This window comes from Macaca nemestrina, chromosome 14 (assembly GCF_043159975.1).
Source record: "Macaca nemestrina isolate mMacNem1 chromosome 14, mMacNem.hap1, whole genome shotgun sequence".
Lineage (NCBI taxonomy): Eukaryota > Metazoa > Chordata > Mammalia > Primates > Cercopithecidae > Macaca > Macaca nemestrina.
This window is the reverse complement of record NC_092138.1, coordinates 44684700-44710626: the sequence shown is the minus strand read 5'-3', so window position 1 is coordinate 44710626 and position 25927 is coordinate 44684700. Positions and strand designations below refer to the sequence as shown.

The following is a 25927-nucleotide window of genomic DNA, read 5'->3' as shown; positions in this document are numbered from 1 at the left end:
ATCTTTACGTCAGACCTCTTTACAAAAATATTCATGGTGGTCGATCCCTTTTCTACTACAGACATCTGTGAGTTTGAGTTTTATCATGAGCAAGGAATGCAAGTGAGATGATCAAGGTTACATCACAGCTTGAGGAGCAATGCTGAATAGTTTCCTGAATGTCTGAGCACCCTTTTCACAATGAAGTGTTTCACCCTGAATAGTGGAAGTTTCTTTAAGAGTATACTGGTGAGTTTGATAAAATCATTAGAGCATTTTGCTCCTATGCTATCACAGCAAATACCATTTTATTTTTGTTGTTGTTGTTGTTTTAAGCCAAAGCCAGTTTATTAAGAAAGTAAAGGAATAAAAGAATGGCTACTCCATAGACAGAGTAACACTGAGAGCTGCTGGTTGCCCATTTTTATGGTTATTTCTTAGTTATATGCTAAACAAGGGGTGGATTATTCATACCTCTTTTTTTTTTTTTTTTTTTTTTGAGATGGAGTCTCGCTCTGTCGCCCAGGCTGGAGTGCAGTGGCGTGATCTCAGCTAACTGCAACCTCTGCCTCCCCAGTTCAAGCAATTTTCCTGCCTCAGCCTCCTGAGTGGCTGAGATTACAGGTGCACACCACCGCTCCCTGCTAATATTTGTATTTTTAGTAGAGATGGGGTTTCACCATGTTGGTCAGGCTGGTCTCGAACTCCTGATCTCGTGATCTGCCCACCTGGGCCTCCCAAAGTGTTGGGATTATAGGTGTGAGCCACAGGGCCCGGCCCATGCTTCCCCTTTTTAGACCATATAGGGTAACTTCCTGACATTGCCATGGCATTTGTAAACAGTCATGGTGCTGGTAGGAGTGGGAGGGTAGCAGTGAGGACGATCAGAGGTCACACTTATTGCCATCTTGGTGTTGGTGAGTTTTGGCCAGCTTCTTTACAGCAAACTGTTTCATCAGCAAGGTCTTTATGACCTGTATCTTGTGCTGACCTCCTCTCTCATCCTATGACTAAGAATGCCTAACCGTCTGGGAATGCAACCCAGTAGGTTTCAGACTAATTTTACCCAGCTCCTGTTCAAGATGAAGTTGCTCTGGTTCAAATGCCTCTGACATTTCCCCCCTCCCTTTTATAAGAGAACCCTTAATCTTAAGAGTTGTAGAGGGACGAAGATCTGTATTTTGTAACTTCTTCAGGCTGAATAGGGGTGATGATATTCCTGCCTAACTATGAGGATCTCTTGTATTTGGGATAGAGAGGAGCTCAATCAGAAAGCATCAGTATGTCAAGGGCCACTCATAACTCTGGAGTTCCAACAAAAGGTGATATCTAGAAGGTTAATAAATGTTTAAGAAAATGTTGAGTAGGCTTATTCTGCATTCCTACACAAAGAGTACAACAGCAATATATTCCACAACAGTAAGGCAAAATAAGTAAAATTATCTCAAGTAAACTAAATTAGAAGATTTTTTCATGAGCTGGGCAACTGTTGGAACCAAGCTGATATGGGGTTGTTAGCTGATTCTAAAATGTGCCCAGAATTAGAATATTGATCCAGATATTTACATTACCCATCCCTCTTGTTTCTTCTGAGCAGCAGGCAGAAATCACTGGTTTGTCCACAGGAATAAGGAGTCAGTCTAAATTGCAGAAAAATACTCAAAAAACAACTGATGAGGCTAGAATCTAATCAGGTGTACCATAGTTTTTGAAAAATAGTTTCTCTCTCCATTTTCACTAAAGATAAATCATGGTAAGACCGATTTGCTTTATTATACTTGGCCTGATTATTTGTATGAAGTGCAGCAAGAATAATTATTTTTCACATAGGCTTTTTAAATTGGCTTTCATGGAACTCTGTTCCATAAGGAATCTCAAATAAGACTTTTTTAAAGCTGAGATCGGCCATGGGTTTGTACCCTCAAATACCTGTGAGTTGGGTAAATTCCTCTCCTCCTGAGGTCCCAAGATAACTTGGAGCTCCTGGGCCTGTCAGAAAGTGACATTCTTTATTTACCACCAGGTCAGGAACCCTGTACAGAAACTGTGTAGACAAGGTATGAGGCCATTTTTCCCAAAGGACTTTTATTGGCTTTACCAGTCAAGTTTAATTCCTCAAAGGAAAGCACACCATTCCAGTCAAGGACTTGGTAAAATAACCAATTTTTCCAACTGTATCCTGTTACAAAAGAAAACAGATTCTTATTGCACTTATGCAAATAACTATATTGCCATAAGTTAAGAATACTCAAAACTAGTTTCCAAATTCTGGCGAAATCAGGTAGAGAGAAACAAACATGCTCCAAATTTTGTTCATAGGAGTATACTTTACTCAATTGTTAAAAGATGTAGATAGCTCAAAAGAAAAGTTTTCTTGACTCTAAAAAACAAAACAAAGTATCAGCACCGTTTTAAGCAAAAAGTAAAAAAATCACTTCAGTCTTCTATTAATTCAGTCCATGCAGTTAACTCCTGTCCTGCTTGATATTTGTGAACATTTCAGCTTTCCATGAGAGTCCTGAAAGCTGCTTTCCTCTATTCTAATGTGACAGTTGCCAAAGTTATTAGAAACCTGCATTTAAGAACACCTGTCAAAGTGCTATAGCTGATTATAAGAGGATTAAAACAAGCAACAACTGTCAGTGGATGATAAAACGCCTTAGGGCAGCCACTATTAAAGCCACAGTTGGCAAGGAAATTTTGTTTACTTCTGTGGCATACAACAATTTTACATAACCATTATAGCTATTAATAACATATGCTAAGTCATATTAGAATTATAGGAATTTTTCCATTATTTTGGAACACATACCAGTAACGTATTTATATAAATACAGCCCAAAGAAAGCCAACACTGTTTTATATTTGACAATGCTTTCTGTTTTTATACCAAATAAGCCAAATGTCACTGTTGTATTAATGTGCTATTAATGTTAAATCCAATTCTTAATAAAACCTTATAGACAAATGTATTTAATCTTAATCAGTTTGAACCATAAGAGTCTCATAAATTTTTATAACCCTTTAAAATATTTGTGAAAGAGCAGATCAGTGCTCTAGGAAAAACCTGTTGTGCTTTTATTTCAATGTTCAATTTATAGAAAAACTGAATAATACCCCTTTAGCTTTAGCCAATATGTTCACACACAGAATCTCTTTTATAATTAATTTTTTACAAACCTTCCACAACTTATTTAAACCTTCAGCTTTATCCTATCTAACTTAAAATAACCCTTTAACTTTTTAATCTAGGCAAGAAAATCCACATTTCCATGACTTTTTATAGTCTTTTACCAACAACACATTTTACTTTCTTTACACGCCTTACATGTCAAAACTGTTTTTATTTCCCAAAGGTTAGTTAAGTCACACAAACTAAAAGGCATTACACTTTTTACTTTTCTAAAAAAATATTTGATTTAAGCTCTTATTATTTTTAAGCCAATTAACAAAAGCTCTTTTATATTACACACACAACACATATAAATACACAGAAGACAAAGGACTCATTTCCTGATCCAGGATTGAACCCTGAACCCAGGTCACCAATGTGAAAAGAGAAAGCGGGGCCACATGGTTACAAGATCAAGCTCCCAAGGATGTAATTGACTAGTTTTGCTGGGCTGTGTCTTAGACAGCAGGCTTATGGGGTCCTAGGCCCGCATTCTATCCTAAGGTATCCCTCTTTCTGACAGAAAGATATGGAAAGACAAATTCATAGCACAAAGTACAACAGATTCACTACAGTTTAAGACTAGCCCTCATGAATTCTTTTTTTCCATTAATCAAAACTTTATGGAGGAGATAAACAGTAATTTTTACCATTCATTCAACCAGTGTGCACAGAGAGAGAGAGAGAGAGACCAGAAGTCTGACTGGTAAGAAATTCTTAACCTTTTCCTGGCATGCCAGGCTTCTGGGTTTCCTTTCTCTGAGTGGCCCTAGTAACCCGGCTGGCTGCACCACAGCCCTGGGGGCCAAGCCACAATATGAAGGAAGGCCAGAGTAAAATATGTGTGACAAAGCACAGACATTAGCCCCTCTGCTTAGCACCTAGTATCAAACTGACAAAGCTCAAACGTGCCCCCAGCTGGGCCCTGTCATTGTTAATCCAACCTCTGACCAGGAATTTCAACTTGTGGTCTCTGGGCAAGATGGTCACCCTGAGTAATAGTAAAGATAGGAAAGGGAAAGGAGAGAGGGAAAAGCATTGCCTGTGGCAGAGTGGGGAAGGTGAAGAGCCCAGGGAGGCCAGAGAAAGACCCACCCATTGCAGTGACCCTGAAAAGTTCAGGGGGCAGCTTGTCAGTAAAGGAGGGATCTTTCATGGCAGTTCCATGGGCTCTCAAGTTTCCCCTTTAGTGGGAAACTTGTTCCCATGTCTCATGATCCTGTATGTGCCTGATTCTGTCACCCATAGCCATCAGCAAAGAGTGCAAGGCAGATTAACCCAAAGAAAATAACATCCTATAGTGCCAAACCTGTTCTTAGCTGAGAGGGACTTTACTGGGAGGGGCCTCTGATCCCCTAAATCTTAGGAAAGACTCTAACCTTCGTAAGTTGGGTCTCAAACCCAAGTTCGGTCAAGCGTCCTTGCCTTTTATTAAGAGGGTCCTTTTAACCCACTTTATCTTAGCAGAGACTCTGACTCTCCCTAGTTGGGCTTCTAACCCAATCCCATCATTTGCTCAGGTAAATGCACCCCACCTACCCAAAGTCAGCCAATTTATGCGTGCAAAAGATTTTCCTTTGGGTTGGAAGTCTTTTCAGCATCATCCCTTTGGGGTTTGCAGAATAATGTTACTGGATCCCACCACTAACCCAGAGTTAGCCTTTGGATCGGGAGTTTTTTCAGTATTGTCCCTTCCATAGTGGCCAAAAAGATGTTACAGGAAAGGGGTCCCAATCCAGACCCCGAGAGAGTTCTTAGGTCTCGCACAAGAAAGAATTCAGGGTGAGTCCATAGAGTAAAGTGAAAGCAAGTTTATTAAGAAAGTAAAGGAATAAAAGAATGGCTACTCCATAGACGGAGCAGGCAGCAAATACCATTTTGTATTGTAAAATACCTGATTATAAATCTCCCTCCCACAAGACCTCAATCTCTTAAAGATAGAGTTACCTCTTATTGAACTTTTTCTTGCACAGTGCCTCCACTTTTTCTCACAAAAACTCTTTGCTTCTGACATAACATCTACTTGTTGATTCCTTGACTATGCCACATTCTTTCTCTCCATCTTCAAACATGCCCTTCTCCTATGCACCTTTCTCAGTACTAGTTTTTCTTTGCACCTTTCTCAGTACTAGTTTTTCTTTCAAATTTAACTCTTTCCCCTTCTGGGAAGCATACCCTAGGCCCAGTTTGAGTCAAATGCTACCCTCCTATTTAGTCCTATACCATAAAATGTATCTCACTATTGCTGCACTTACCACCCTTGCTGTTTTGTTTTGTTTTTCTGAGGCAGGATCTTGCTGTGTTGCTCAGACTGGCCTTGAACTCCCGGGTTCAAGCAGTCCTCCACCTCAGCCTCCCTAGTTGCTAGGACTACAGACATGTTCCCTGGTGCTTGGCATTACTGCCTGTTTTGAATCATTAGTTTATGTTTGTCTTTCTGAATTATACTATAAACTCTATAAGGGCAAGGAATTTTTTTTTTTTTTTTGGCATTTTTGTCTTCACAATTCCAGCACTTAACATAGCACTTGTTCCTAAGTGAGTACTCAGCAATCGTTTGTACAATGAATGAACACATGATATGTCATACTCAAAGAGCCAAGATACATTCTGAAAATTGAATTGGTCTCAAAGATGAATTCCTGGACATGATCTAATATTAATTTAAACAGAATCTCACTTTTACATAGTTTGGTGGTGTTCCATTGTAAATTAAGAAATGAAGAATTAGCTCAAGAAGAAGAAAATTCATTTCAGTTGGCGTGACACTGGTGGGGAAGGCGCTAGGTGTGAGTTTTGGTACATGCCCACGGTAGGTCCCTGATGAAGAATGGGGCACACCATGGTGAATGTGAGTGAGTGTTTTTCACTCTGCTTAAGTTACACAATTAAAGCAACCTGTTGTGAAAGTTTATATGATAACAACCCTCTGGCTGAAAGCAACATGATTTTAAATTATGGCCACTTCCTAACTAATCTTCACGGAAATGCTTTTGATGTTTTAAGAGGCTTTGATAGTCATTAAAAACAGAACTGTAAGTTGAGGGCACACATTTTTTCCCTCTGTGATCAGTTTTCTCTACCTTTGAAGGTAGCTTTAGTAGAAGGCCTCTGTAGAAACAGGCAGATGTCTGGTTTCCAAGGGATATCCTGGAATTTGAATTTCTGAAGTAAACTTATTAGGTATATATTTATTGGGCATGGCCAGAAATGTTTTAGATTCCCTTTGGCCATTCTATATTTTAGTCATTTTAATTCTCTAACCTTGTGTCTCTTGAATGATTTCTCAAACAACCCATTTTGTTTTGGTTTAATGAAAAAGAACAAAAAACGTTTTCCGTAAGTTTGCAGACTTTGGGTTTAAAAAGGCTCCTTTCTGCAAGACTTCTTAGAATCTTTAATATACTCATATTATATTGTGAATTTTTAGAAGGTGATTTTAGCGTTCTGTGCTTCAAATGTATTTGGGTATAGTGAACTTTTTTTGTGGAAAGCTTTTAACGTCTCCAAAATATTCATTTTCAGAAGCACAATTTCCAAAGCATGGCAGGGCGGAGTTTGAACATTTGAAAGTCAAAGGAAGGAAACCTAATGAGTTTGTGTTGTAGGCAAAGGTTTGTCTGTCTTTGCAGCCTTGGTCATCGTGGGGTTCAGAACATGGTATCCCTAAATAGGGTGCTTTGGCACATTGACTATTTTGAACTGGAGGAATCTGAGAAGTGGCATGTGCTGGAGAGACTCTCTGACCTTCTTCCCTGAACAGCAGATTACAGTACCTTTGTGTGATAGAAGTGCTCTCCCTATACACAGAAGAAAGGAGTGTCCTTAGCTCCAAGGGTGGAGGGACACTGTGGGGAATCTGCACAGGCAGGTCTTGCTCACTTTCTCCCAGTTTACTGCCCTCAGCTCACACATCTTTGTCCTAATGCATTTTCCCATAACTTTCCACTCTTCATCAAACTTAGGATAAAAATGCTCATGCTTAATGTTTCTTTCTGTCTTCATTTTTTTAATGAAGGCTCCCATGTCACATGACACTTATATTCAATAAATTTTATGTTTTTCCCTTGTTATGTTTTTCCCTTCTTTTCAGTCTAATTTACAAGGCCCCAATGTACCTAAGAGGGTAGAAGGAAAGGATTTTTCCCTCCCCTCTAGTCATGACCGTATAGCCTGAGGGAGGGCTCCCTCTCCAGAGTTCTGAGTCTGGCAGCTTCCTGAAGATATGGGAAGGAAATGCTGAAAGGAATATTTCTGGAATGAGCATCTGTGATTTAAGGAAGCCACCTGGGATAATGGACATAGCACTAGTCTAGTGTCAGAACTGAGATTCCTGTCCAGGCTTGGTTTCCAGATAGCTGTGTAGTCTTGGTAGGCATTTAACTGCCATGGGTCTTCCTCTCTTATGTAAACGAAGGAATTCCTAGAAGAGAACACACAAATGGCTAAGGGACATTAAGATAAAAGGGAAAAAAACTAAATCTTCCACATAAACAAAGGAAGTGCAAATTAAAACAGTGGCAGATACATTTCACTTGGGAGATGAGTAAAGATTAAAAGGGCAATGTTGAATGTGAGGAAGGCTGGTGGGGGTGGAAATTAGTACCAGCTTTCCAGAAAGCATGCATATCCAGAGCCTCAAAATAAGTTCACATCCTTCAGCCTTACAATTCCCCGTCTAGAAATCAATCAAAAGACAAACTAGAGAAACAGACTGATTTATACTTAAGGATTTTTTATCACAGTCTTTGATATAGTAACTACTTCAATGTAGCAGTGAGATGATTATAGCAACTATAGTACACCCATCTAGTGGCTATAATGCACAAATGAAAAGCACAATTGCAAGGAATGTTTAGTAATGCAGAAAATGCTTACAATAGAACATTATATTAATAAAAAGGGATACTACACACAACTCTTTGTAGTTCAGTTCCAATTAATTTTAAAAACCATATATATGTATACATACATGCATACATATGAAAGCATAAGAGCCTTTTTTGGGGGTATTGAAAAGGATTTTTTTTTTCTATATATAGGTTTCTGTGTTTTTGTCCTTTAATTAATGAGCATGGATTTCTTTCATATTTAAAAAAGGTTATTTTCAGAAAAAACAAATACATTGATAAATGAAATGAATATGGCCTCGATGATTTCTAAAGTTTCTCCTAAAATCATACATCGTGTGATGTAGATTATGGTTTAGAAAAAATTGTAGAGAAGAGGAAGCGGAATGTCAGAGACAGAGTCAACACACATTTTATTGATTTAAATGTGAGTCAACACACATTTAATTGATTTAAAATAGAATTATGAAGTGGCCAGTTTGACTTGAGATCTTTAACCTGGGCTTGCAGTGTAAGCAGTTGGAACATGAAGATGCTGGTAGGGTATCTCTCTTAATTATTTGCTCTTAAAGCAGCAGCTACTTCCTTTAGAGAACATTGATTCTAGTGAAACATTAACTTCTGTAATAGTGTCTTTTGCTGTCTGGAACCATAAAGGAAGTTGTTAAATTTCCTGCATCCTATAGCAATAAAACTTTAGGGCTAGTGAAGTGATTGTAGAGTATAAGGTTTTGGTGTAGTGTGAAGCAGTGTATATAAAACAGTAGTGGTTAAGGGCAAGGGTCCTGGAGTTGGACAAAATCAGGCTCTAATTGCGATGACAAGGTCAGGCTCATGACATTCGGCAAGTTACTTCTTTATGTCTCATTTTCCAAATCTATAAAATCATTATCTACCTCCTAAAACCACAGTAGGGATTAAACAGTGTAATATATGTAAAATATCTTGAAGATAACCTGCTATATAGTAAACACGTAATAAATGTTGGTTTTGGCCAGACGTGGTGGCTCACACCTGTAATCCTAGCACTTTGGGAGGCTGAGGAGGGCGGATCACTTGAGGTCAGGAGTTTGACACCAGTTTGGCCAACATGGTGAAACCCTGTCTCTACTAAAAATACGAAAATTAGCTGGGTGTGGTGGCAAGCACCTGTAATCCCAGCTACTAGGGAGGCTGAGACAGGAGGATCCCTTGAATCTAGGAGGTGGAGGTGGCAGTGAGCCGAGATTGCGCCACTGCACTCCATTATGTCACTTAGATCACTGTATATTTATGTATGAAATTAAAATAATAATGGAACTAATTAGTTTTGTTGTGAAAAATAAATGAAAAGATGCACAGTAATAATGTAGCCCAGTGCTTCTGTGTAGTAAGTGAAAGCACTAATAAGCAAAGTAGAAAGGAAGGAATTTGCGCATAGGGGAGACTAAAAATTGTTTATTAAAGAAAACAAAATCTTAGAAGTCACAGGCTCTTTCTCATGATTTTATTATCCCTGTCTGGGAGTATTCACTCTGAAAATCCTGTGTTTGGCAAGATCACGAAGACTTTCCATCTTTGTAGGGTAATTGAACAATTTAAGCTCCCTAAGGGTTATGGGCTTCTTGAAAGAGAATAATCTGCTTATGGTTTTGTCTTCCCAGAGCTGCTTTGTAGTATAGGTCAACCGAGGAAATGGCATGAGATTGTCAGGATACAGGAGAAAGGGCACTTGGCCAGGATGCCCGAGGCTTGTTTCTGCCACAGCTCTGCTCTCCTGCTAGGACCTCAGGCAAGTCACTTGGAATGTCTATTTTTTATTGCCCATATAACCTCAGGGAGTTGTAAGGTCAGCCAGTGCCATGGCTCTGAAGTCTTGGTAAAGACAATCTAAATCTTGATTTCCTCAACTAAAACACAAAGAAGACAACCACTTTCTCCAAGTTTAGACAGCTGGTTGTTCCCTGAGGACACAGTTATCCTGATTTCCAGTTTGTTGCCCCTTGATGAATCAATTTATGGCACATGTGATTTGGATGCAATTCAGTTGTCCTGTAGATAATTATATTCAGCTGCAAGTTTATGCTTAAAACTTTAAATTTGATTTATATGAATAACTTTGGAAATGCATTTGTATGCAAATTTTGATTATTTAAAAAATTCATCATAAAAATTCAGTTGATAGCTTCTTCTTTTTTTGAAACAGGGTCTCGCTGTCTCACTTCACTCTTTCATCCAGGCTGCAGTGTCACTCTGCAACCTCAATCTCAAGGCTCAGGTGATCCTCCTAATTCAGTCTCTCCAGTAGCTGGGACCACAGGCACGTGCCAGCACACCAACCTAATTAAAATTTTGTTTTTGTAAAAATGGGATTTCACTATATTGCCCAGGCTGGCCTTGCCCTCCTGGGCTCAAGTCATCCACCTTCCTTGGCCTCCCAAAATGCTGGGATTCATCCACCTTCCTTGGCCTCCCAAAATGCTGGGATTAAAGGAGTGAGCCACCGCACCTGTACTTTCCATTGATAACTTCTAAGTTTAGCTTCTGACTAGCATTTTAAATATTTTAATGTGGAGTAGAAGTCAGAAAATCTTCATTGACTTTCTTCACCATCTTGTTGAGGATTTAAAAAATGTCTTCCGTTTGGGTGGGTTGATCCTGAGTTGGCTATTTTCACTTAAAATGCCATTTCTGTATTATTTTCTTTTATTTCTTTTCTTTTTCCTTCCTTCCTTCCTTCCTTCCTTCCTTCCTTCCTTCCTTCCTTCCTTCCTTCCTTCCTTCCTTCCTTCCTTCCTTCCTTCCTTCCTTCCTTCCTTCCTTCCTTCCTTCCTTCCTTCCTTCCTTCCTTCCTTCCTTCCTTCCTTCCTTCCTTCCTTCCTTCCTTCCTTCCTTCCTTCCTTCCTTCCTTCCTTCCTTCCTTCCTTCCTTCCTTCCTTCCTTCCTTCCTTCCTTCCTTCCTTCCTTCCTTCCTTCCTTCCTTCCTTCCTTCCTTCCTTCCTTCCTTCCTTCCTTCCTTCCTTCCTTCCTTCCTTCCTTCCTTCCTTCCTTCCTTCCTTCCTTCCTTCCTTCCTTCCTTCCTTCCTTCCTTCCTTCCTTCCTTCCTTCCTTCCTTCCTTCCTTCCTTCCTTCCTTCCTTCCTTCCTTCCTTCCTTCCTTCCTTCCTTCCTTCCTTCCTTCCTTCCTTCCTTCCTTCCTTCCTTCCTTCCTTCCTTCCTTCCTTCCTTCCTTCCTTCCTTCCTTCCTTCCTTCCTTCCTTCCTTCCTTCCTTCCTTCCTTCCTTCCTTCCTCCCTTTTTTGAGACAGAGTCTCACTCTGTCACCAGGCTAGAGTGCAGTGGCACGATCTCGGCTCACTGCAACCTCCGCCTCCCGGGTTCAAGCTATTCTCCTGCCTCAGCCTCCCGAGTAGCTGGGATTACAGGCGTGCACCATCACGCCCAATTATTTTTTGTATTTTTAGTAGAGACGGGGTTTCACCATGTTGGCCAGGATGGTCTCAATCTCTTGACCTCATGATCCACACACCTTGGCCTCCCAAAGTGCTGGGATTACAGGCATGAGCCACCGCACCCAGCAGTTTATTTTATTTCTTAAATGACTTCAGGGTACTTGTAAGACCTAAGGTTGTGAAAAAGTTTTTCTCATAGAAGTAGAGAGTAGAAGGTGGTTATGGGGGGCTGGGGAGGAGGGAGGACTGGGGAGGTGCTGATCAAAGCATACAAAATTACAGTTAGTCCAAAGGAACAAGATGTATTGTACAACATGACTACTATAGTTAACAGCATTGTACTGTATAGTTGAAAATTGCTAAGAGAGTAGATTTTAAATGTTCTCCTCATAAAAAGAAGATATGTAAGGTAATAGATATGTTAGTTATTTGATGTAGCTATTTCACATTGTATATGTATAGCAAAACATCATGGCACAACAGTGTATGTATATACTGCAAAACAGCTAAATTAAGTCATTAACCTGGTGGCTCACACCTGTAATCCCAGCACTTTGGGAGGCTGAGATGGAAGAACAGCTTGAGACCAGGAGTTCAAGACCAGCCTGGGCAACAGTGTGAGACCCCCATTCCTACAAAAATTAAAAAAAACAATTAGCCAGATGTGGTGGTGCACACCTGTAGTCCCAGGTACTTGGGAGGCTGGGGCTGAAGCTTGCTTGAGCCCAGGAGTTGGAGGCTGCAGTAAGCTATCATCGCACCACTGCATGCTAACCTGGGCGACAGAGTGAAACCCCTGTCTCTAAAACAAACAAACAAAAATCATGTTGTATGTCATAAATATATATAATTTTATTTTTCAATTAAAAATAAGTAAAAATTAAAAATAAATAATTGTGTGAGTCAAGGGGTAATAACTGCAAGCCCGGGGAAGACAAAAATGTTCCATTGCTTATGTCATCTTTAGTCAAATGGTGGTGACTACCTAGATAACTGATGAGAAGAGTGTTGGGCCACATATGAATTCTGCAAAAAGCAAAGCAAATAAAAAGCTATGATGAATTATGGATATCTTGATACTATGCTGGGCATAGGACGGGGAAGGCACTTGCCTTGTGTTGTGTAGCTACCATTGCAAAATTCCAGAGAGGAAGAATAGTAAATATTATTTTCATCAAGGTACATCATTACCATTGACTGTTAAGAATTTCCTTTGCATTGAGAGCTCTACAGCTGAGATCCACTTTTTTTTCTTGTTGTGCAAAGATTATCTCAAATTAGTGACAGAAGTATCATGTTTATATCAACATGAAGAATACACACTCATATAGTTAAGTTGAATGTGTAATTATTAAATAAATACATTTCCCCTCCACCATTTATGTTACTAAATTATTTTCTTCTGTTCAAGAAATTTTCCAAGAAAGTTTGGTTGAAGAAATCTTTATGAATTTTCATAAGGAAGAATTCAAAACAGGGCATTTTTTCACATTTCAGAAAGAATTTTCACACAGTTTTATTGGCGTTTATTGGCTTATACAGATATACTGTACTTAGAATACATGATTACCATGTAAAGAAAAAAGGCAATGGTGGGAAAATGGTCAGGGAGAGCAGAACTGATTTGCAGTCATGTCAGGAGGATTTCGAAATGCTGAGAAACAGCTGAGCCACACAAGCAAGCCAAGACAGGATTTGTTCCTTGTTTTTTTTTTTGTTTTTTGTTTTTTTTTTTCTTTTTTTTCTTTTTTGAGATGGAGTCTCGCTCTGTCACCCAGGCTGGAGTGCAGTGGCGCGATCTTGGCTCATGCAACCTCCACCTCCCAGGTTGCCTCAGCCTCTCAAGTAGCTGGGATTATAGGCACCTGCCACCACACTCAGCTGATTTTTGTATTTTTAGTGGAGACAGTTTTGCCGTGTTGGTCAGGCTGGTCTCAAACTCCTGACCTCAGGTGATTCACCTGCCTAGGCCTCCCAAAGTGCCAGGATTTGTTTCTATTGCAGAATCAAGTCTGAGGTGGCTAAAAGTCAGTTTACAAGCTCCCTTGGGGAATATAGCCAGGTGCCCTTTCTCCTTCGACTTCCAGCTGCTCCCAGTAATTCTGCTGACCCCGAGGGTGCCCATACTAGCAATCAGAGCAAGCTGTGGACAGACGGATTCTGAGGCTCTGACTTAGCCCTGTGTTGGGACCAAGAAAATAAAATTCTCAAGATGTGCTAGGCTTCCCATTAGAGTATTGTTTTTCATGTAGAAGTTGGCTGTCACTGGACATAGTAATTTTGTGTCAGAGACAAGACAGTTATTACCATCTCATTTTGAGGTGTTAAAAGACCCGTCATCACTGTGAAATCTTGTTTGCTTCAGACTTTGCTTTGCTTTGCTGTTGTTCTGTTTTTCTTCTGGCCATTTCTCAGTCTGCTCATCTGAATTCTTTTCTCTTTCACCTCCCATGCCACCTTCTTAAAGCCAAAAATCAGAGCAGTATTTTCCATGGAATGTCCACATACTTAGTGTTTCCCAATACCAAGAGAAAAATACAAGAGCAAAATTAGAATGCAAATAAAACCAAACAAAGCATACCCTTTTTCATCTTTATTGCTCCTAATTCTGCAGCCTTCAGTCTAGGCTCAGTTGATTGAAGGATGAGTTTTGTTTGATTTTGAATTTGGAAATTGTTAGTCTTTTACTCCCCCCCCCCCCGCAATTGTGTTGCTTCAGGTTGTTTTGGAAATATCAAAATTTAGTTATTTAAATATGTATTCTGTCTTGAGACTATGAGAAAGAGAAAATTAGAATGTAAATAAAACACACTCGATTTGACATTTATTGAACTTAATTTTGCCACCTTGCCACCTTCATCCAGGCCCAATTCCTTCTATTCTGTTTTTCCTGAGAAAGCTTTACTTTCTTGTCTCTTAGATATATTTTGTAATAATAATGTTACATTTGTATGGGAGTTTATAATTAAGAAAATATTTCCACGTAGATTATTGGTCTGACAGGGGAACTTTGGAGGAGGCAGGATGGGTGATTCCATTTTTTTTTTTTTTTTTGAGATGGAGTCTCGCTCTGCTGCCCTGGCTGGAGGGCACTGGCGTGATCTCAGCTCATTGCAACCTCTGCCTCCCAGGTTCAAGCGATTCTCCTGCCTCAGCCTCCCATTTTTGAAAGAGGAAAGTGATGTTCATAAAAATCAGGATTAGAATCCATGGCCGGGTGCAGTGGTTCACACCTGTAATCCCAGCACTTTGGGATCTGAGGCGGGTGGATCACTTGAGGTCAGGAGTTTGAGACCAGCCTGGCCAACATGGTGAAACCACACCTCTACTAAAAATAATACAAAAATTAGCCAGGCGTAGTGGCAGGCGCCTGTAATCCCAGCTACTCGGGAGACCGAGGCAGGAGAATTACTTGAATCACTTGAATCCAGGAGGCGAAGGTTGCAGTAAGCCAAGGCTGTGGTACTGCACTCCAGCCTGGGTGACAGAATGAGACTCCGTCTTATTAAAAAAAAAAAAAAAAGAAAGAAAAGAAAATAAATAAAAAATTAAAAACATCAGGATTAGAATCCAGATCTTCAAAATTCAAGTCTATTATTTCCACAGCATTGTGGTGCAGGGAGCCATAAGAATAGATATCTCCTCTCTCTCGTCTCTTCCTGGTAGATAAACATTAGGATCTTGGACTTTGATCTTATCTCTCAGTTAAGGGTTTACTATGATGTAATTAGAGAATGAGCTATTGTCCCACATGCTGTTAGGTAGGAAGTTAAGTCTTTAGCTGCTTAGTGACTAAACAAAATTAATACAAAAACTTGAGGAAGAAGTGATTATTAAAGGTATAGTTAAGTTCAGTCATGAGTCACCAAAAAAAAAAAAAACAAAAAAAAAACAAAAAAAAACCGAAATAACAGTGAGTTACATAGGAAAGAAGTTTACATTCTGTGCTGTGTAAAATTCTGGATGAATGGACTGGTATGGTGGTTCTGCTTTGCAAAGGCCCAGAGACCCAGCGTCCTTCTAGCTCACAGCTCCACCAACCTATGGCATAGCCTCATTTTTTCATGTGCAAGGCAGCACCTTCCATCTTGGCAGCAAGATGGAGGGAGGCATAAAGAAAAAGGGAGAAGAGGTACACCATAACTACCTCTTAAAGGAGGTTTCTCAGAGCTGCCATGTGACCGTTCTTCTTCAATTCCATTGGCCAGAATCTGATCACATAGCCTCAGATAGCTACAAGAGAGGCTGTGAAATATAGTCTTTGTTCTGGGTCACTATATACCTAGTTAAAATTTTTATTTCTATGGAGGAAGGTGAGGTTGAATGTTGTGGGACAAATAGACTTTCCTATCAGAGATAGATATTGGAAGAGAGTTACTAAGTTAACATAAGCGAAAGGAAGGAAACATTTGCTGTATTATTTTAACAATCTATCTGAGAGGAGCTTATTTGGTATTCTAAATTGTTTACATGAAATAGAAGATTTTGATTAAGTTGTTCCATTTTGGTCCACATTGCCTTTCTTATTAAGTCAGTGCTAAACCAAAACATATTTGAATTCATTAAACACAAATTTGTAAAATATGGCAAAGCCTCCAAGATAGCTTTTTTTTCCTGTTGAGATTGGCTTATTCCTATTTATACCCAGGTTGGCTGTAAAAATGTGGGAGAGTAACTGAGCTATGATCAATTATAAAAGGTAAGGGGTGTGGCTGGTCTAGAGACAGGCTGACCAGTGATACACAACATGTACAAAGACCAGGAAATTAGCTCTGAATCAAAGTCTTCATTTTACGTGCTTTTGCATAATACAAGCTATCCGTGGGGTTTCAAAGATTTGTTTCAGCTGTTGGCTGAGTGGGGGTGGCAGGAGAAGAGAGTTCCAGGACAACATACATATGCCTGCCTCTGCCAAGGACTGTTCTTTCAGAGCCTGAAACACACTGCTGACCAACCATTTGGAGATAACTATTGGGTGAAATCCCACTAGTGCCTTTCTATTTTGCTGCATTTTCTTCAGTTTTATTTGGAATGAATAGTCCTCCCACTAGGTAGATTGCCATACCTGAGAAGAAAGATATATCTGTGCTTTGTATACCTTGATGGGCTGATACCAGGGAACTAATTATATTGATGATTTTCTTCAGTTTATTTTCGGTTAAGCAACATAATGACATGATGACATATTTACCTCTGAGATATGCTTGCTTTGCTCTGGCTATCAAAAGATGCATCTTTAATGAGTTAGTATATTTTGTCCATAAAAAATTTGTTTATAAAAATGTTTATTTTCAAGTTATCTACATATATTTAAAAAGCCTTTAAACACAGTAAAATTTGTTTCGAAGTTTCTCTTTATATCGATACACAAGCAATTTTACATGAATCTCATATGTAATTTTCGTACGTATGTTCTTTTTTTTTTTTTTTTTTTTTTTTTTTGAGACAGAGTCTCATTCTGTTACCCAGGCTGGAGTGCAGTGGCACAATCTCGGCTCACTGTACCTTCTGCCTCCCGGGTTCAAGTGATTCTCCTGCCTCAGCCTCCTGAGTAGCTGGGATTGCAGATGCATGCCAGCAGGCCCTGCTAATTTTTGTATTTTCAATAGAGACAGGGTTTCGACATGTTGGCCAGGCTGGTCTTGAACTCCTGACCTCAGGTGATCCACCCGTCTCAGCCTCCCAAAGTGCTGGGATTACAGGCATGAGCCACTGCGCATAACCGGTTGTTGCATTTTTTCATTGCATGCTCTTTTCCTTTTTTTAAAAAAATATTGCTATTTGAGTCTGCTCAGGCTGCTATAACAGAAATACCGTAGACAGGGTGGCTTAAGGAATAGAACTTTATTCCTCACAGTTCTGAAGGTTGGGAAGTCCAAGATCACCTCTTTCTGCTTTGCAGAGGGAAACCCTCTTGTTCTAAGCCTCACATGGCCAGGGAGAGAGTGCTCTAATCTTTTCATCCACTTATAAGAATCCCATCATGAGGACTCTACCCTCATGACCTCATGTAAACCTAACGCCTCCACAAGGCCCCACCTCCTAATCCCATCACATTGGAAATTAGGGCTTCAACATATAAATTTGATGAGGGGACACAAACATGTAGACATAACACCCCCCCCCCTCATCTTTTTTCAGTCTATCTATACTATATCGCCCCTATCACATTGTCCCTACCAACAACCTAATGTTTGTCCGTTTTTCTCCATGCCCATTTAATTATATGTTAATACAACATATGTGTCCATCTACATATATGCATATACACAGACGCAGCTTTTAGAGTTACTTTACCAAATGGAAGCATACTTTTCTCCATTTAATTTTTTCTGACTCTACAATACCTTGTAGAAATCCCTTCACATTGAATGATTTATCTCTAATTCAAATTCTAAAAGTTACATTCCATTCCATGGTATAAATATACCTACGCTATTTAACCATCCCCTTCTTGACATTTACTTTGCTTGCAGTTTCCACTGTGGACACTGCTGCAATCAACATTCTTGTTCATGTATTCTTGTAGAGGTTGCTTTTATCTCTGTTGGATAGATTCTCAGTGTTGTGTGGCAATAATGAAACAAAAGGTGATGGATTTTGATTTTTACCTTACTTCTTTTAGTGTTTGACTGGAGGTGCTGCCTGGGAAAAACTAGTTGGCCAATCATCAGGAAGTCTCATAGTGTGGCATTTTCCAGAGTCAAGACTCTCAACCTCAGTGTTATGGGCACAGAAAACAGACTTTGTCCATATATCCCAGGATGATCTGCCTTTTTGTGACAGATTCTCAGTAACAGAATTCGTGTGGCATCTTGATCCATGGCTAATGGTGCCTGCTTATGAGGCCAATTCTTTTTTTTTTTGTTTTGAGATGGAATCTTGCAGTTGTCACCCAGGCTGGAGTGCAGTGGTGCAATCTTGGCTCACTGCAACCTCTGTCTCTCAGGTTCAAGCAATTCTCCTGCTTCAGCCTCCCAAGTAGCTCTGATTGCAGGTGCCTGCCACCACGCCTGGCTAAGTTTTGTATTTTTAGTAGAGACAGGGGTTTTACCATGTTGGCCAGGCTGGGCTCGAACTCCTGACCTCTGGTGATCTGCCTGCCTCGGCCTACCAAAGTGCTGGAATTACAGGTATGAGCCATCGTGCCTGGCCTTTTTGTTTTTGTTTTTTCTTTTTAGCTATATTAACATTCCTGGGTTAAACTATAATCACTATAAGGGAATTTAAGGCATTGTTTTCTCCAATTTATTCACTTAGTTAACAAATATTTATTGATGTATCAGGCATTGTTCTAGACACTGGGGTTAAATCCATGAGTAAAAAATATAGAAATTCACATCTTCGTGAGGGACATGGCAGTGACTAATATTAATGTGGGTACAAAAGTAATTGTGGTTTTTGCCATTGAAAGTAATGGTGAAAACTGCAATTACTGTTGCAACAACCTAATATAAAGGATCAAATGCATTATGTTAGGTGGTTAGAAAGCGCTAAGATTAAAAACAAAGCAGAAAAGTGGTAAAGAATGCTAGGGGGTGAGACTGACATAATTTTAATGGAGTTGTTAGGTTTGACCACACTGCAAGTGTGACATTTGATGGGAACTTGAGAGTGGAGAGGTGGAAGGAGGGATATCTGGGGGAAGAACATTCAAGTCAGAGACAACAGAAGTGAGAGGCTTTAGTGGGGGTGAGAGGAAGGAGGAATGGTGGATCTTGATTTGTTTGAGGAAAAGCAAGGATGTTAGTGTGGCTGGGACAGAATCAGCAAAGGGAAGACAAACAGGAGATGAGCTGAGAAAGGTAAGAGGGAAACAGATCACATAGTGTCTTCAAGGTCGTCACCAGGGCTTCAGCTTTACTCTGATGAGACACCACTGGAAGTGTTGAGCAGAGCAGTGACGTAAGTAACATTTAATCAGAATATTGGCTGTGATGCTGAGAAATGCCTACAGGAAAGGCAGGAGTAGAAGTAGGGAGATCAAATAGGATGCTATTGCAATCATCTCATGGAGACTTGGTGGTAGCTTGGACCAGGGGGATCACAATGGAGGTAGTAAGAAGCAGCTGGATTCTGGATATGTTTTGAAGGAAGAGCATATTAACTTTTTATTTTTGTGGAACAAATCACAAAAACTTTGTGGTTTAAAACAATATAAATTTATCTCACAGTTTCCCTTGTTTCTGGGGTCAGATTATGGCTTAGCTGGGTTCTCTGCTTTAGGTTGCCACCAGGCTACAGTCAAGATGTTGACGGTCTTCATTCTTATCCGGGGGCTTGACTTAGGAAGAAACCACTTCCAAGCTCATTCAGGGTGTTGGCAGAATTCATTTCCTTGTGGCAGAAGAACCCATGGAGGCTTGCTTCTTCATGTTCAGCAGGAGAGCCCCTGATTCCAGTCTGCTAAGAGAGTGTCTCCTGTATAATAAAATGTAATCATAGGAGTGACACCCATCACCTTTGTGGAATTCTGTTGGTTGGAAGTGTTACAGATTCTGCTGGCACTCAAGGGGAAGGAAATTTGGATACTAGGAGGCTGGAATTATTTGAGGGGTCACCTAAGATCTGTCTACCATAAAGAAACAACAGGATTTTTTGACTGGATGTAGAATGTGTGATGAAGAAAGGAACAACTGAAAAGTTGGAGTTGCTATTAATTAAGGTAAGGAAGACTGAAGGAGGGAAGATTGAGAGTTCAATTTTGGCTCCATGAAGTGTGAGATGTCTTTTATACACCACCCACAGATGACAAGCAGACAGTTGCATATGCAAATCTAGAGTTAAGCAGGAGGGTCCAGGCTAGAGGTGTAAGTTTGAGGTCCATTAGTACATAGGTGATATTTAAGTCAAGGAATGAGATCACTAGGGAATGAGTGTAGATACAAAACAGGTCCTACAACTGGACTCTAGGGTCCCAGCATTAAAGATTCAGGGAGTCTAGAAAGAACCAGGTAAGGAGACAAAGTGAGATGGAGTGAGATGAGAGGACTGCAGGAGTGTGGAGTCCTTACAGCCTCCGTGTGTTAACTAGTTTAAATCTCAGAAAGCAAAGTTTCCCCCTTACCTCCCAGTTTGGGGAGACACCTACCTATCTTGTTGCCTCTCCTCTCCCTGAACGTACTGTTATCTTAGATGCCTAATATGAATGGAAAAAATATTGTATCTTGTCAAAGTTCAACAACCAGATGTGCATGGTTGCCCATATAAGCCAACCTAAATCAGCTTGATTGTGGACAACAGAGTCAGTGGGGGTGTGTGAAGAGTTTTACTCTGGGACTGATACCATAAAAAACAGACTGCTCTGTAAAGTGTACACCCCCTCAGGTATCAGGTGACACATGTCAGGCACGGCCTCAAAAGTGAAAAGTTGCAAAGAATGACAAGGGAATGGAAATAGATTAGATGTGGATAATGGAGGCATTTGTTCCTCTACAAGCTTCTGACAAACATTCATTTTGGTATCTACTGGTTATGCACAGAAATTTATTGAAATTATTAACATGGAAGGCCTTTCTTTGGGCATAACAAACCACCATTTGTTCACCTAATTATACTCTGAATTTAAGGATATATTTCAGTGCATTTTACTTTAGATATAATCTTTTCAGTTCTTATGAAACACAGAGAAATTGTCATGAAATTCTAAGTGGATAAAGTGGAAACAAAGACTATTTGTGCAAGTTGAGTACATAGGAATGTAATTAGCATTGTAGATAGTATAAATACGCATGTCCATATGCTGTGTCATTAGCTGTGCGTGCTGAAGCTATGTCACCCCATTCATAGTCTCTTTTACACATAAACAAAAACTTGAATGTTCACTTAGAAAAAAAGCATATTTTCTGTAATTTCCACTCAAATGTTTCTTAGGTGTCTTCATTGCCCAGCAAAGTTAGAAGTGTGCCCAGTGTGACAAATCATTAAACTTCTTTCTTATCTGGGTAGAATTGATTTAGAATTAATCATGTTTTCAAATAACGTGTTCATAATCCTATCAGCTCTCTGAAAAAAAATAGATTATAATCCTCACTTAACAAATGAGGAAAGAGAAGCAAAGAGTTTGACAACTGTCTATGAACTCAGGGAACCAAAAGCCACACTTGTTGGCAATGAGGCTGGCTGTTTCTTACTGGACCACACAATTGGCATCCCAGTTGGGGTATGTCAAGTCCGGAAACAGGAGCTATAAGCAGGGTAATGAAATGGCTGCATTGCCTTTCAGATGGGTCTAGAGGTCAAGTTAGTTTATTTGTTTTTAATTTAGCTGAACTCATAGGCTGGTTGAAAGATCCCTTTGTTGGTAGCAATATTTTGAACAGCCACACAAACCTTCTGGTCTCTCTCTTGCTTTACTCCAACCCTTTCTCCCATTTGCAGGATTAGAAAAGCACTTGGGAGGCCCATTAATCTTGCCGGCGTTGTCAGGAGTGATCAGCGAGTTTTATTAAAAGCCCTGGGATTGCCTGAAAGGCCTCCTTGTCTGACTTTGAAATGAAAGGGGCATGGTAAGATCTCGGGGCACGTTGTCAGGACCCCTCGCCCTGCCCCTTGGACTATGAGCTGACCCTCCAGGAGGAAGCACAGAAGCCCTCCTTTGTTGAAGGGATTTCGCCGGTGGACAGAAAGGCGTTGGGCCCTGTCAGCATGAACTCTCTGAGTTGGGGGGCAGTGAATGCCCTGCTGCTGCTGCTCCTCCTGGCCTGGGCCAGCCCCACCTTCATCAGCGTCAACCGTGGGGTGAGGGTGATGAAGGGCCACTCCACCTTCCTGTCAGGAGATGACCTGAAGTTTGCCATCCCCAAAGAGAAAGATGCCTGCAAAGTGGAAGTTGTGATGAATGAGCCAATAACCCAGAGAGTTGGGAAACTCACTCCACAGGTAGGTCCTGTCTGCGATTTTCCATTCAGTCATGTGTTTGAATGCAAGTGTATGAAAGTGTGTGGGATGTGGCCGGGCGCGGTGGCTCACGCCTGTAATCCCAGCACTTTGGGAGGCTGAGGCAGGCAGATCACGAGGTCAGGAGATCGAGACCATTCTGGCTAACACGGTGAAACCCCGTCTCTACTAAAAAATGGAAAAAATTAGCCAAGCGTGGTGGTGGGCGCCTGTAGTCCCAACTACTTGGGAGGCTGAGGCAGGAGAATGGCGTGAACCCAGGAGGTGGAGCTTGCAGTGAGCCAAGATGGAGCCACTGCACTCCAGCCTGGGTGACAGAGCGAGACTCCATCTCAAAAAAAAAAAAAGAAAAAGAAAAAAAGTGTTCGGGGGGACAAAGACAGAACAGAGATGTAAAGGGTCTCTCCTCAAGCCATCCAAGATGAGTAATCGAAGATGTTCACATTTGAAATGGTGGAGTTGCAATTAGCAGGCATAGTATTGCGCTGCTTTTCTATGTAAGGTGAAACCTATTTTTAAACATTCTTGGATGACTTCAGATTACAAGCCTGAAACCAGCAGGATTTAATCCTGATTACTATAACACTTATGGAGGAAATCAGGTTCAAACTAATATGGATTCATGTATTTTTTTTTTCTTAATGCACTACTTCAGTAAGTCTTTCCAATTTCTCCTCTTTTCTTGAAGATAACTCTGGTATATCTTACCAGCTGCTTGACCTTATAGAGTAGCTAATTATACAGGAAAAAGCACAAAGCATAATGTAAGAGAATTACACTGGAGTTATTCCTGCCCGCGGTTATCACATCCATTGCCAGTCAGAGTGGCTTTGGATAAGAGATCAAAATTTCAAAACATTTTTAGGACATACCTGTGACCTTAGCATAGCAAAGGTAAAATTTGAAGATGTTTCATCTATTAACATCACTTAAACATTTTTTATGAGTCAGGGAAAAGAAGTAGAAAAGAGTTGTGAAGATACTTCACTTTAAATATTCACTGTTCTTTGAAAATATCTGCTTAATTGTTTTCCTTTTAATCAAAATCTTGGAGACCTTTATATGTAAGGGTATTCTCTGGTCAATCCTTTTGTAGAGGGAAGAGTTACCTCCTAATTCATTGGGTTTAAAAAGTCTATATTCTCTTACACTGTTTTGGCTTAAAGTAGGAGTTACCACTATACATAATTTAAAAAATTGCTTCTGATTTTATTACTTGTTCCCACTGTGCTGTAACTTTGCTCCCAGTGCAAACAATCTTGAGAATATTCAACACTAGATGCTGCTGCTGCTTCTGGAAAAATGGACCATTCTCTTTTGCTGAACTATGAACATTATTTCATTTTCATTTGGCTAAAGAAACATAATCCATGAGGTTATTCAAAAGTGGTACTAGGTGTTGCAGAGAGAGAATAAAAAGACTTAGGTGGATACTAACTCAAGTGGTATCTCTAGACATTCCATTTACCACACTTCAAGTTATAGACCCATTCTGAAACACATCAGAATTCTTTGGAAGAGGGTCTCACATTGCAGGTATTTCTGATGTGGTAGCAACCAAATGTCTCTGCCTAGTTGCTTGTAAGATTTTATTGTCAAAGAGCTTTAGATGGGTATCTGAAACATGTTAGAACGCAACAATGGCTCCACGTATTAGACATTGTGTTCCCAAGTGTTTGGGAGTTGCAATGTCTCCTCAGTTACTCCCAATTATACTTGCATTCTGAACGTGTTTTGATTGGCACTTACGAGTCAGAGAAAAAGAAGATACCTGGGATTGCTCATACTGGAACCTCAATGTGCTAAATAGGATGAGGAAGCAATACAAATAAGCTCAGTAGTGGGTGATAGAGACCCAACCACAGGGACTGGGGTGCAAAGGAAAATGCAGGCTGGTTGCAGTAGCTCACGCCTGTAAATTTCAGTACTTTGGGAGGCTGAGGTGGGTGGATCATTTGAGGCCAGGAGTTAGAGACCAGCCTGGTCAACATGGTGAAACTCCATCTCTGCTAAAAATACAAAAATTAGCCAGGCATAGGGTACATACCTGTAAGCCTAGCTGCTCAGGAGGCTGAGGCACAAGAATTGCTTCAACCCAGGAGGTGGAAGTTGCAATGAGCCAAGATAGTGCCACTACACTGCAGCCTGGGTGACAGCATGAGACTGTGTCTTTAAAAAAAAAAGGGAAAATATAGCCCTTTGAGTCTTGAGAGAGGGCAAAATAGGACCCCTGATCCTAGAGGACTGGGGTCTTTGATAAAGCAGGAACCTAGGGCTGTACTGGCACACATGGGTGTCTTATAAAGACTGATGATTGATAATATGGTACCTCTTCCAATCAATGTATTTTTAAAAATCATTCAACAATTATTTACAAGTGGGACTGAGTATTTTGTGAAAAAGAGAAGCAGCAAAATTCCCACTGGTAGCTCACAGTAGCAAGCTGTCTAAGCTGTCTTCCAGTTTGGACCTCAAACATGCATGCCCAACTGAGCAAAAACAAAAGCCCTGCAGATGACCAGATTCTCCTCCTTAGTAGGCAATTTGGAGATAATCTATTGTTACCTAAGCCAGCCTCTGAGCGCTCTCCTCTCCCTACCCCAAATGGCCTATGACTCCTTACCATATATGGCACTCTCTCTGAGAGAAATAAAATTGTCTCCATTATATGTTTTTAGTGATGTTTTAATGGTCCTGATTGCTTGGCCTGCTCCATGGCACTGAGGAGCAAAAAGGGATCCAAGTGACTAGAACTAGGTAAAAAACATTTGGTCACAAGAATCAAGGATTGGAATAGGCCTGCAAGTCATCTCCATCTCACACTCTCTGATTTTAAGGTAAAACTCCGATTACTAGAAAGTCAATATAGAGAAGAAACCACAAATTGCCAGGCTGATTTAGGAAACTCTTGGTTGCTGAGAAACACTTCTGAATACACAGATTCCCTAACCTGCTGTTGCTCATTAAGAAAAAGTAGAATCAAGTCGTGAATACTTAGTGTAGGTATTTCCAGAGGCAAATATGACATCTCAAATGGATTTGTAGCCTCTAAAGTTGGTATGGGATTTATATTTTCTAATATTTATTCTGTGGTAAAGGAGTTCATTAAAATATGGAGTTTCATCATTTTTTTTGGCCAAATATTAAAACTTTGTGTGAGAGAAAACTATATCGTGGGAAAACTTTGTTTCTCAAACTGCCAGGTGATCGTTCCTATTTGGTTATTCTCATAATTTCAACAAAAATAAGATTCCCAAGTAAAGTCTGTTTTGTTTTGTTGAATTTGTGCTTGGTTTTTAACCCAGGCTGGTTCAGTCCTTCCCTAGGGGTTTGTTTCTTATGGAGTTTTAGAAATCAAGCATAGCTAAGTGCACATGCACACACGCGCGCGCGCGCACACACACACACACACACACACACACACACACACACAGCCTAAACATTATTCTTTAATAGCGCTTAGTAATAAACTGAAAGCCAAGCTTACATGAACCCATTTCTAGCAAGACGACTATATTAACAACACCCTGCTGTGTAATGAACAGTTTCATGTGACTTGCACAGAAAATGTTTTGTTTAACATCTGTTCAGTTAGTGT

General features: G+C 40.2%; 1 protein-coding gene across 21 annotated transcripts in view; it reads left to right on the top strand.

Moving 5' to 3' along the window:
- Positions 1-25927, top strand: part of LOC105489089 (FRAS1 related extracellular matrix 1) — a 177078-nt gene that overhangs the window by 19509 nt on the left and 131642 nt on the right. For 13 of the 21 annotated variants that reach the window (XR_011612591.1, XM_024795139.2, XM_024795138.2 and 10 more), the window contains exons 2-3: positions 19657-20095; positions 21811-22311. Coding sequence is in view for 20 of the 21 variants with exons in the window: in XM_024795139.2 (XP_024650907.2) it covers positions 22078-22311 (234 nt within the window). In the remaining variant the exon portion in view is untranslated. The remainder of the gene's footprint in view (positions 1-19656; positions 20096-21810; positions 22312-25927) is intronic. The other 8 variants (XM_011753748.3, XM_011753747.3, XM_011753749.3 and 5 more) reach the window with 1 other exon arrangement.